Below are 13,358 nucleotides of genomic sequence, written 5' to 3'. Positions count from 1 at the left end.
TTTTCCACCACAAATGGTGTTGGGGTGCGCTATATGACCTTCATGAACTACATCAGCACACATGGTCTCCCACAAGAAGGCAAATATCAGCCCTTCCCCTCATGAGCTGTTTGAGGTGGGGACAATGGTATGGCTGGGGGCTGGGGGCAGGTTGGGAGGGGACATAAGCCTTTTCTCCTCAGGCACTCAGGGCCTCATCTAGATGGGTCCCAGGTGCCTGAGTATTGAGTTCCCGGGGGGGGGGGGGGGTTCACTATTGCTTGTGGACTTCACAAGTGGAATTAGGCTCTTCGTTTCTCTTCCTACAGACAGACATATAGCAAATGTAGGTGCTTAAATTTCTTTTTTGAGGAGATATGGCATGAATTGGGGGGGGGGGGGCTTTAATCCTTCTTGTTTTCTCCCACTGGAATAAGCCACTCCAGAACTGCAGGTAGCCATATCTTTTCCCCAGGGAGGACAGAAACAGCCGGGGAGATCTTTGTAGCGAAAAAATAGCACAGACGGAAAGGATTAACGTTTCACCCCACCTCCCCATGCCCAATCTTGGAGACTGCGTTTGCAAAGAAAGCAGTGAAAAATAACCACAAAAGAAAACTTCTCAAACTGTTAAGCGTAAAGGAGGCCTGGCTGGATTCAAGCCCTGTCCCCCACCCCACAGTCCCCCATCATCTCCAAGCCAATTTAATGCCATTCTTCCACCACCCCCTGGGTGACCAGGATTCCTCCTTCTCAAGTTAGAGGCGGTGATTGTTTCGTTTCCTGTTTGCAAGGCTGCCAGATTCTGTCTGGTATTCAAATTCAACCAACAATACGGCTTCCCCGGGTTCCTGCTTCCTCCAATTCTTAATGCAGCCACAATACCAGCAACATCCTCTCGTCCACCAGTCCTTCATACTACACATACACAGCCACACACCTCCCTAGCCAAGACAGCTGAAATCGCATTCATCTGTCTATACATGAAAGCTGGTTGCAGAGGAAGGAAAGATCAGAGCCTAGACAAAACAACCCTTTTCAAATTAATATTCACAGGAATTTCATGAAACTTCGTTGTGTTGGAATGAGCACAGGACTCCCAAACCTACCCTGCGCAAGAGTTTCTGTGCATCTATGCCAGCTGTCTAGACATTGGCACCCTCCTAGAATGCAGAAATATTTTCCTAGCTCTCTGTCCACCTCTGCACCATGAGACAGCCTGTCGGTAAAAGCTTCCACCTGGTTCCATATTTCTCTGCGTCTGATTTGATTTGTTTACATTTGAAAACTGGAATATTCCTTTAGACTAGCAGTTGCAAAACAGCTGCCGGCGCTACCACTGATGTTAGAAGTGGCTGGGCTCCCATAGTAGTGCAGCGCAAGGCCCCACTTCAGGAAAATCTGAAGGGCGGTCTGATTTCAGGATCTTGTTTGATCTAATTTCTAAGCCAGCTAATCTTCCAAAGTTTATCACTTGAAAAGCAGTGGGGTAAATGATCAGCAGACATACCCATGGGGTAGGGGCATTATTAAATGTGAAGATAAAGAGCCACAAAATATTATCTATGCCTTTTCTATGTGAAACCATTCACAATGGCTGTCATCAGATGATAACACAGCCTACCTGGCTTTTTTAAGTCATTCAACACCCCAGTTTTGTCTGTTTTGACTGGCAGAGCCCTCTAACCAGAGAACAAGGCTTGGACCTGGGGCTATCCGCATGCAGAGCTTGTGATCTAACTACTGAATTATAGTACTTCAGGAGGGGGAAGGGGAAAAACAAGTCTTGAGGAAAGCACATGTGGCTATTGTTCACCACATGTCTTCTTACAATATTTGGCAGCCTGTAAGCAGGAAGGTTCCTTTGTGTACTCAAAAGGGAGAAGAGGCTATTCTGAATCGCAACTCTTCACAATAGGCTCATCTGAAGAGCTGGCAGGAACCCAGTAGGCTCATTCCAGACAACTTCTGTCAGATCAGGATAAGAACAACAGTGGTTTGCGCTTAAGCAGTTTAGCAATGCCATCCTAAGGTTGAATTGCCCTCTTTCTAATTACTTCAATAGATTCAGAGTGGTTTAGGATGGCACCGCAAGGCTCCCATGACAATTATGAGGCTTATCTTGGGCCCAGCACAATGATAAGCAAAAAAATATTTGGTTCCATTTTACCTTTTATTAACAGACCTATATCTAACTTAAACATATATTAAAATAATATTTGTGAATAATTTTAAATAGTTGAGTATATTGCTTACCCCAACAGTAGGTACACAAGGCAAGGATCGCTGTCAGTTAAGAGGCTGCCCTCAGAGTTCTCAAGTTTATATTCTTTTAAATGATTATTTTAAAGTCATAGGCCCCTTCCGCGCACGCAAAATAATGCATTTTTAAACCACTTTCACAACTGTTTGCAAGAGGATTTTGCCATTCTGCACAGCTTCAAAGAGCACTGAAAGCAGTTTCAAAGTACATTATTCTGCATGTGCGGAATGAGCCATAGAGTTGGAAGAGACCACAAAGACCATCATATCCAACCCCATCCTGACAGATGGCCATGGCCATCCAGCCTCTGTTTAAAAACCTCCAAAGAAGGAGACTCCACCACCCTCTGAGGCAGCACATTCCACTGTCGAACAGCCCTTACCGTCAGGAAGTTCTTCCTAATGTTTAGGTGGAATCTTTTCACTTGCAACAACGTTTAGCAGTCCTGCTTAAACAAGCTCACATTCCTGTCTCATAGGCTCCTTACACCCTGCAGGATTATCCATACTCAGATATTCTCAAACAAATCCACAAAAGATACAGGTATGCTTTAATACATTTTAGCTACTTTTAATCACAATGAATACTAAAAAAAACAATCATTACAAGTTCCAAAGATGTCTAATTATCTGTTGGCTACTAATCTATAAACCACTTCTTTGAACTATGCTTTTCCTTCTGTCCTTGACTGGGCTGTTCTCACTGTTTTCCAGATACTCTGGGCTGAACATGCCTGTGATTACTCCTTTGGATCTACCAATATAACCCCTGGTTATCTCTGATTTACTTCAAGGCTGTAATAGTATGCAGCCCTTTTTTCCCCCCCTCTGAGTATTTACTGAAACTAATTGTGCGCTGTTTCTGACCTACAGAGATACCCTCTATTATGGTGTCTGCCAGGATCGGCAAGTGTTCCCCAATAGTTTTTGCTAGCTCTGTGAGAGGCTCCCTAGTAGATTGGAATGTAATTTCTGGGGTAGTAGGTGTGCTAAGAACATGACATTACCACAAAATGGCTGCCACTGACTGCTGGTGCTAGTCACAAAATGTTGGAAGGTTGCAAGCCAAGCAAACTCTTATGATGGAAGTACCCAATTCTAAATATCCTCTGATGACACAAACGTGATACCTCTTGAGCTCTTTTTAAGTACCTTCTGTTCCAAAGAAGTAAAAGGAAACCAGGATCTGTTCTTGGCTTTGTGAAAGAAACAGATAAACAGCAGGATACCCACCAATGAGCACCACGTTGGGAATCACTGTGATGGGTCTTTGGCAGAAGTGAAACCCAAGGCCGCAGCAACCTCCCATGCACAGACTCACACTGTGCAGCCTCGTCCTGCAAACCGACAAGCAACTCCACACCCTTTCTCCTTGGCAACGGAACTGTTCTCTGCCCTTAGGAAGTTGCTCCATCGGCTCTACTCAGTTGCACTTTCTTCCACGAAAATCCTTTGTTTCGTTCTTGTCTAACTTCAGCAGAAAACACAGCGTCTGCAGCTCCCTTTCACCACTTGGGTTAAAGCTACCTGAAAGTGTGGCCCTGGGGGCAGCCGCGCTCTTCTGCTGAGTCAGTGTGAGCAGTTGGCTCTAGTCAGGCTGAGTCACAGGGAGGCCCTGTTTACCCTGGGTGGGGCACAGGAGAGGGCTGTTCTCCAAGTGGATCTCCTTTCAAAGCTCTTGTATATATTTTGTGACCTTGGTTTTCACACTAGTTCAAAACCGTCAGAAGCTGTCACCTTCACACAAGTTGAACACTGTGGTATCCCCCTTTTCCACTCCCCTCTGTGAGGGATCCAGTGTGTTTCTCAGAGCAAGCTAGTGTACACGTGTGTGCAAAGAAGAGGCATGTTAGGATAGCGTGCAACATATGCTATGCGCTTGGAAGATAAGAAAACAAACAAGATAGAAGACTGTTGGCTTGATGATAATGCAAACCTTGGAAGATTTACATGGCATTCTTGGGTGAATAGGGCTAAGCTTTTGCATTTTATGTATTATTATTACCTGTATTATAATTATCTATTTTATTTATTTGATTTTTAGGTTGCCCTCCCCCAAAGGGCTCAGGCTGGGTTAGAACTATCAATTTAAAACATTCAATAAAATCCTGAACCAAACCCAATAAAATCTGGCTGGTGCCCCTTAAAGAGGGATGAGTACTCTGCACCATCCGCAACACTAATATGCAACTCAATCATGCCGTGGATGGGAAAAGAAAGGGCGGAAGGGAAAAAGGAAAAGGGAGGCCGGCAAGATGGAACTGTTGTTGTCCTCAGCCATATGTCTGGTGGAACAGCTCTGTCTTACACGCCCTGTGAATTGTAATAAGTCTCACAGGACCCAGATCTCGCTTGGCAGAGGGTTCCACTAGGCTGGGGCAAGTGTCGAGAAGGCCCTGACCCTAGTTGATTACAGCCAGACAATTTTGGGGTTAGGGACCACCAGCAAGTTTAGTCTCTAAACATAAGGCTCTTTGGGGGACATATGGGGATGTATTTATTCTTTAAAAATATTTAGCCCCCAACTTCATACACATGCCACAGCTTGGAAAATATAGGTAACATTAAAAATAGCAAATGAAAGCAGCAGCAAAAACAGGATAAAAACTGGAAACAAGTTAATAGGATCTGATTATAATTGAGAAAATTTTCAAACCTCTTTAAAAAGACTTAATAAACATCAAGAGAAACTTAGTAAAACAGGGTTCCCCAAGTTTTTGAACAGGCGGTGGGCACCAGGAAAAAAATGACTTTTTCTGTTGCTTTTTCTGTTTTCTGCTGTTCCAGAGACTAGGATTAGGAGTAATGGATTCAAAGTACATGAGAAGAGATTCCACCAAAATATTAGGAAGAACTTCCTGACGGCAAGGGTTCTGAGGAAGGTTTCAGCCAGGTGTCCTGCTGTGATCGTGGCATTTGTATCCAAATAGCTACTCCCTGCAAAGATGATACCTGATAGACTCTTCAGAAGCATCAAAATCAGGACTGCGTGTTGGCTTTGAAGGAAAAGCAAATGGCTACCAGGAAACACATAAGCAGGTACCATGTTGTGTGTGTGTGTGTGTGGGGGGGGGGGGGGAATCACTATTCTAAAACAATAAGACAACTAAATAAGATTTCCCAAAAGACTTGAGAGATTAAAATATCTGTTTGATACCTAAAAGCTTTTACATTTGTACTTAAAAATTTGTAAATGTACAGACTTCTGTAAAATTGAACTGCCACCACCAAGATGGCCCCATCTCTGGTGCTCACTTACCTAATTTATGACATCAGAATGCCTGACAATGATCTTACTCAATGGACAAGCTTAAACCTATTGAGATGTTCCTTCAAGTAGTCTGATCCCAGACCATGTAGAGTTTTGTGGGTAACCACCCCCATTTTGAATTGTACCCAGAAAATATTGTAAAAGGATGAAGATATGGCCCCTGTAATTAGTAGCTGCTAGGAGCCTAACAGTTGCATTCTGAACAGTCTTCAAAAGCAGACCTACATAGGATGTACTGTAGTAGCCCAACCAGAATATAATCAGAGCAAGGATAATTGTGACCAAATGTGTCTTCCTTCATTCTGCATGGTGTCCTACCCTATTTTGTAGACTTGAAGTGGCAACTTACCATTTCCAATGTACACTAAGAATTATATCAGTTTCTAAACTCCCAAAGGCTCACACTGGGTCACAGTACAAAACAAACATACCCGCTTACAAATTATTTTGGTTCCACACAGTAGAGGAAAATCACTCCAGTGTGGTGGACCAAGTGGTAAAGGGACCACTTGTATTGGACTCAGTAGACTTGGGTTCAAAACTCTCTCCGTCATAAAACTCACTGTGTGGTCAACAGCAGTAACTTGGACCACCCTAACTCACAGGATTTTTTGTTAAAAACAGCAAGGTAAATCCTGAATTCCTTGAATGGAATGGAAATATGAGGATTGGGTAACATTTGACTACTTGTTAAAAACCAATCAAAAGAGAGGAGAATTTAACTTTAGTGAAGCTTATGAGAAAGTTCTTCTGAATGTTATGGAAAACAGTAACTTCTCTCAAATTTATGCAAATTCAGTAGCCAAAATGGAAGTTAGAGGCCACATTGTCATCTAATAAGTAAGCAGAGGCTACCCTCCAGCACTTTATACTGGCATACATATTTTTCACTCCTGCAATCATGGTGTAAGTCTGGATCCATAAATAATTCTTAATTTTTGGAGAAATGCTATATTCTTTCACATTGAATCATAGAATTGAAAGGGGCCATACAGGCCATATCGTCCAACCTGCTGCCCAGCCCAATCAACAAGCGTTTGTTCAGCTGCTGTTTAAAGACTGCCAGTGAGGGGAAGCTCACCACTTCCCTAGATACTTGATTCTTACTGTAAATTTCTCCCCCTGATATCCAGTCGGAACCTTTCTGCCCATAACTTACACCCATTAATACAACAGATATCATTTTGTTGGACCCACCTATCTGGCTTTCGGGAATCTCTAGGGAAGATCCAAATTGGTTGCTAAATTTGGGTGATAAATTTCCATGACGAACACATCCACCCTGGATGATGCTGGAACCTGTTTGGGATCAGTTTACGGGGTGCTTATTTATACCCTCTGAGCTGGAAGTCAAGTATGTGAGAGGGAAAGGGGAAAGGGTGAGGATTCAGAGACCTCAGAGCAGGCTCACAAGGACAAGAAGTCCTGCTAAGCCCAGTGCCGGATTTACCTATAGGCTTGGCAGGCCAGAGCCTAAGGTCTCAAAATCTAGGGGGCTTCCTAGCAAGGTATATAATATTTTTGATACTGTCATAGAACTTTCTTATGCATGCTGTCATCATGCACTGTAGTCAAAATAATACCGTAGTCAATAATAATACTGTAGTCAAAATAATACTGATAACTCGACACATTGGCCCCTTCCGCACACACAAAATAATGCGTTTTCAAACCACTTTCACAATTGTTTGCAAGTGGATTTTGCTATTCCGCACAGCTTCAAAGAGCACTGAAAGCAGTTTGAAAGTGCATTATTTTCCATGTGCAGAATGAGCCATTGATTTCTGTGCAGATTTTGTCTTTCTAGGACTTCCCTGAAGTGGACCCCATTTTGTGAACCCCAGCTTCCTGTTGTCATAAGAGTGGGGATTGGGAGGAGAGGGGCTTTACAAGTGGAATAGCCGAGGGTCTCTCTTCCTCTAACCTCTTCCTCTAAATCCGGCACTGCCTGAGACTGGGGAGGGGGGGGAGCAGTTTTTAAGGGTCTGAAAGGTGCTGAAGGAAAATACCCAGCAGACTCATTTCAAATAGAGCCACAGATCGTATGTTATGGCTATCCTGACACACAACGACTGTAAGCAGAAGATAAAGAACACAATACCCCTCCTCCATAAACAACTTTCAACAAACAGTATTGGGTAGCGGAGGTTCTTTTGAGAAGCTGCATACATTGGTAACTTTGAGGCAGGTCGTATTGGTGTGGTGGGGCAGAATGCTGCCTATTTATGGTTCCCAACAGATCTTTAGGCCCCTGGTATCAAGGGTCGCTTCCCCACTTACAAAATGGAGGTCATAAGCTGTGGTTTCCTTTGCTGGGGAACCTTTTGAGCACGGGTTCATGGTCTCCACCGCAGCCTCCGCCCTCTTGGTCCAATGAATGCGGCAGCCGCGCAGCAGCTACGCAGGACTTCCCATGATCCACTCAGGGGCTGTCCTGATTGGCTGCTGCGTTGTGCTGGGGCGGGAATTTTTTTATTGTGAAGAGGACGAATGAACGTCTCCACGCTTTGCCGAGGAATCCATGTAAAGTTGAACAGACACAATATGCCCATGTGCGCGCAAAACGACGTTCAGACGTAGATTTTAAGCGTTTAAAATAAAATAAAAAATAAAAACCCAGGCTGCACGCATCCTAATTGGACAGATGGCTCTACCTCACCAGCAGCAGCAGAAAAATCAAACCAGGAGTCACCACCCGGGCTTCCCCACTCCCCCGCACTCAATGTGGGGTTTTCAAAAAGGTGCTCGACCATCCAGGAGCAGGAATGCCACGCGCTAAGGAGGAAGGAGAGAGGCAGAATCGGGGTCGCTGTGTGGTCGCTGCTGAGGTAGTGCGGAATGCGGCAGGCCCTGCATTATTTGACACGAATAGCACGCAGCAAATGGTGAGTGGGGAAATGACCTAGAATAAAGTAGGGTGGAAAGTGCCATCTAGCCTTCAGGGGCTTTTGAATAAAACAAGAACATTGCAGTTGATCAGAGATGAGGAGAACTGGATTCAGATCCTCATTCACCTTGGCTCACTCTCTACTGTTCTGGCACACAAGTTGTTGAGTACAAATGTAGAATCCTGTATGCTTCCTTGGAGGACAAAAATGTGACATAATATTTATCCCCTGCTCTTAGATGGCAGGGGGGAGAGGAACACAGTGTGCAAATGTCTAAAGTACTCCTCATTTATTCCCTCACACACTGCTGGTCTCGATCCTCCAGGAAAGCTCCATGCGGCAGCATTGCTGGCTTGACTATTCAGTACACAGACATTGCTGAGGGCTGGCTGGCAGCAAAGCCAGGATGCCAACTGGCCAGGATCCCACCCGCCTGGCGACCTGCCCAAGAAAGAGAATGTACAGCCAGGAAACAGAAAATGAATTGAGTGTTTTCGTTATTTCTCCTCTTCCTAGAAGATGCAGTTTTAAAAACAAACGCACGGGGTGGGGATGGGGGTGGGAAGCAATGTAGATGCCATACAGTTGGTTCTCAGCCCAGTTGGTTCTCAACTTTGTATGTGCTCAAAGGCACTGCTGCCTTAACAGGGCTTATTGTTAAAAGCTGCTGCTTCATCAGAAGAATAGCCCTCTACACAGACAGAGAGCGGCTTCGTCTTTTCAAAAGTCTGCTTAGAGAAGGGACACTCTGTGCATGAACAGAAACACTTTGCTCATGCTAGATTTTATATTTTAAAAGGTAGTAAAGCCGAGGCCCCGCATTCTCCACTCCTGCCTCCAATGTTGACTGGGGTGGGGGGGTGGGGGGAGAGCCACTGTCAGCTGTCGCCTCCCTCCGGCTCCCTTCCTCCCGCGCTCCGCCTTCTCGGCTTGACGTTCACACCCACAGCCGTTCCGCCTTTACCATTAGCGGGCTGAGGTCGACCCCCCCCCTCCCGCTCGCCCGGGCTGGATTCTGCAACTTTCGTGCACCAACTTCCTCCTCTGCGAGAGCAGCCCAGACGGGCGGCGGCTGGGTCCCGGGTCCAGCCCTACGCTTGGGAGACAGCGATGGGGGCCAGGCGGGGCAGGGGCGGCCGGCTGTGAAGAAGGCGAACCGGCCTCCGGATCGCCGGGACAGGAGGCGGCTGGATCATCATGAGCTCGGTCTGGAAGCGGCTGCAGCGCGTCGGGAAGCGGGCGGCCAAGTTCCAGTTCGTGGCCTGTTACCAGGAGCTCGTGGTGGAATGCACCAAGAAATGGTGAGCGCGCCACGACCGCCGGCGAACGGGGAGCGGGGACTGGAGCACTTGTGAATGCACCAGGGGCACGAGGGGCGGGGCGAAGCAACCAGGCGGCAGGAAGCGGAGTGGGCACGAGGACTGGTGAATCGGGCGCCTAAAGGGCGATTGGGTGCAAATAATACGCTTGCTATGATTTCTGTCGTGTTCGAAAGTGTCCAAAGCTGCTCGTGTGCATCTGCACTTAAATCTGCACACCCACCCTATAAGGTTGGCCACCGCTTAGGGATGCCAGCCACCAGGTGGGACTTGGGAATTATAGCTCATCTCCGAGCTGAAACCAGTCCCTCTGGAGAAAATGTATGCTTTGGGGGGTGCACTCTATGGGCTTGTACCCAGTGAGGTCCCTATCCTCTGCATACTCCCATCTCCAAATCTTCAGGAGTTTCACAATCCAGATCTGACAACCCTCCCTCCGCCACAAGTCTAACAGTACGTCTTCCACTCAGGCATTTTATTCCATGCAGAGGGAGAGTCCAAGAAACAGGCCTCAAAGGCTAGGACCTCCCCTGCCGCCCCATGTTGGTTTCCATTGCTGGTATTCAGAGCTTTACTGCACCTAAACATGGAAAGTACTTCATTAGAGACATAAGGGGGGGGGGATAGTAATTTTAAATATAGGTCATTGACTTCTGAACTGACTAAGATCAGAAGCTGGAAAAAGTACAGAAGAGGGGGACAAAAATGAGAAGAGGCTGAAGCAATTTTCCTTTGACGAAAAGCCAAAGAGTCTGGCACTTTTTAGGTTATGAAAAGCACAGCTGAGGGAGAATATGATAGAGGTTTATAAAATTCTGCATGGTTTGGAGAAAGTGGATCCCTGATTTGGATGGCCCATGCTAGCCTGCACTCAGAAGCTAAGCAAGCAGGGTTGGTCCTGGTAACTACTTGGAGGGAAATCACCAAGGAATTCAAGGGCCGCTATGCAGCGGCAAGCAATAGCAAACCACCTTTGAATATCTCTTGCCTTGAAAAACCCTTCTAGGTTCCAGTAAGTCAGCTGTGACTTGACTGTACTTAACTAAACTTGATGGTACATAACACTTGACCGCGGGAGGCACTCAAAGCAAGCCATGGACAACAGGTATAGGACAAACTCAATGAGCAATTAAATTATGAAATGTGCTGCCCGTGGAGGTAGTGATGGCTGCAAGCATAGATGACTTTAAACAGGAATAAGGTTTATGGAGAAGAGGATCTGTCAGTGGGTTTGTTGATTGATGCTATAGGCCCTTAATCATCTTCCTACATCAATATAGTGAGGAGCGAGGCCTGGGATTTTCATGCATTTGCAGAATAGCGAGTTGGGGTGGGATTTCCACGCTGGGAAGTGGGGGAGGGTAAATGGGCAATGGAAATAGGCAGGTCGCTAGAGATGAGGAAATGGGAACTGAAGAAAGGGGGAGATCTTGGAGCTGTGGAGATCCTGCAAGTAGGATTTACTATTATTATTTATTAAATGTGATAGACCGCCCTACCCCCAAAAAGCTCAAGGCGGTGTACAATAAAACCAATAAGTTGGGAGTTGCCTTGACTTCCTGTAAGAGGGAGAGGCAGCTAATAAATGTTTTAAATAAATAAGTAAGTAAGTAAGTAAGTAAGTGTGCCAGGGCAAAGGGGCTAATTCTTTGTCTTCCAAATGCAAAGAGCAAATTAGAGAGGAAGATGTTTTGGAGAAGGGAGAAGGCCAGATTTGGGAAGGTTAGAAATGCAGCTGTTTGCATCCTTGGTCAATTTTTACAGGTTCGGGTCCAAAGGGAACTTTCAACTGGGCTGGTTTCCTCCAACATCTGCCTGTTCGGTGTGGGTGGATGGCTCCTATCTATAATTAATGTGTGTGTGTTCTGTAAGGATAAAGGATCACCTTTTCTTTATTTTTGGCGAGAGTCCAATTATAGCAGCTGAGTGCCATGCGAAAGAGCCACTCTGCTGGTAGCCCTACAAAACCAGGAAGCAAAACTAAGCAAGAAAATTAATTTGTAGCCATCCTCATTACAGACAAACTGCTTTATGCCATCTGACTTTTGGCCTGTTGCCTTGATGTTGTCTATGTGCTGGCTGACAGCAGCTCCCCAAGGTTTTGAGAGAGGTTTTCCCCTGCACTTTTTACCAAAGATGCTAGGAACTGAATCTGGGACCTTCTTTGAATGCAGAGCAGCGAGGCCTGCTCCCTCTTGCTGGTTTTAGAGAAATGAATATGTAGCTCAAAACCCAAATCTAGATGTCTGGTAGGAGCTGTAGCTCAATGGTAATGAACATGCTTTGAACTCCAAAGGTTCTGAGTTCAATCCTTGATATTTCCAGTTAGATGAACCTGGTAGTAGGTGATGTGAAAGATCTGTGCTCAAGACCCTGGAGAGCTGCTGTCAGTCTGATTGGACAATATTGACCTTGATGATCCAATGGTTTGACTCGATATAGGGTAGCTTCATGGGTTCATTCCTTCATTTGTCACTGGAAAACATGTCTGGGCCAGCCCACTGGTTTCCCTTCTGTTGCAGTAACTGTGTAGAAATGCTTTTTGGGAATTGTGTAAAATCTGCTGAATTGGTCTAGGAGTGGCCTGCTTTCTCCTTTCCATCATCCCTTTTTCCAGTGCTTTTGCATGCCACAGATCAATTTTGTCATCCCACCCAGGAAAGCCTAGCAGTCTTTCTTTTACTTCCTTCCAGTAAGATGTAGGTTCTTTTATTATTATTATTATTATTATTGTTGTTGTTGTTGTTGTTATTATTTAGATTTCACAGCTGCCAGATCTTTAGCTGGTTGTTGGCCTTCATTACAATTCGAGCCTCACCCAGAAGCCTAGGAAGTTGTAATGTATCGGTGTAGTATTCGTGCGGATCCCAGCAGGGCTGCCTTCTGAATTTGACAGATGTTAATTTTGTCAATTTGAAGAAGATGATGATGATGATTTATTAATTCAATTTAATTTAAAGGTGCAGTAGATAAGTAGGTGCAGTAGATAAGTAGAGCCTACCAATCAGGTGACACTAAAAAGTGACCATCTGGAACTTATTTTTATTAATTATTTTACTTCATTCTCCCCATTAGGGACCCAACGTGTCTTACATCATTCTGTTTTCCTCCACTTTATCCTCATAGCATCCTTGTGAGGTAGACTAGGTTGCAAGTGTATAACTGACCCAAGGACACCTGGTAGGCTTCCATGGGCAGACTAGGGATTCGAACCTGAATCTTTCAGATCTTAATATGCTACTCTAACCACTGCATGACATAAAAGCCTTCCTGTGCCAATCTTAGTTCTCTGCACATGCTTCAGGACACTTGCCATTTTTTGTGGTTCAAGAGTTTTGTCTGGGCATTGGAAGTTCTGGGCCTAAAGCCTGCATCCACATTTGAGGGACAAAAGGGGAACAGGGAGTCTGGCAATCTTTAGCATTGGAGTGGACTAACACTGGTTGCTTTGTTTATGTGAGTGAAAAGGGAGGTGGAGAAATGCCAAAGCTCTGCCCCTTCCAGAAGGCAAACCTCTATCCCTTAAGCTCAGATTGATAGGTAGGGTTGCCAGTCTTGGCTTCTGACATACCTAAACATTTGAGGGTGGAGCCTAAGACAGCTGGGTTCGGGGAGGGACCTCAGTAGGGTATAAAGCCA

General features: G+C 45.4%; 1 protein-coding gene across 7 annotated transcripts in view; it reads left to right on the top strand.

Moving 5' to 3' along the window:
• Window positions 1-2,557: 2,557 nt before the first annotated feature.
• Window positions 2,558-13,358, top strand: part of EHBP1L1 (EH domain binding protein 1 like 1) — a 61,488-nt gene continuing 50,687 nt past the window's right edge. The window contains exons 1-2 of one of the 7 annotated variants that reach the window (XM_048514665.1): window positions 2,558-4,204; window positions 5,036-5,280. In XM_048514665.1, the coding sequence (XP_048370622.1) occupies window positions 5,255-5,280 (26 nt within the window). In that variant the 5' untranslated portion in view covers window positions 2,558-4,204; window positions 5,036-5,254. Of the gene's footprint in view, window positions 4,205-5,028; window positions 5,281-9,315; window positions 9,702-13,358 lie in introns of those variants that run through there. The other 6 variants (XM_048514660.1, XM_048514673.1, XM_048514649.1 and 3 more) reach the window with 6 other exon arrangements.

The sequence above is a fragment of the Sphaerodactylus townsendi genome, linkage group LG01, assembly GCF_021028975.2.
Source record: "Sphaerodactylus townsendi isolate TG3544 linkage group LG01, MPM_Stown_v2.3, whole genome shotgun sequence".
In the NCBI taxonomy this organism is placed as follows: Eukaryota; Metazoa; Chordata; class Lepidosauria; order Squamata; family Sphaerodactylidae; genus Sphaerodactylus; species Sphaerodactylus townsendi.
Note: the sequence above shows the minus strand (reverse complement) of the source record. Positions and strands in the feature narration are given on the sequence as shown.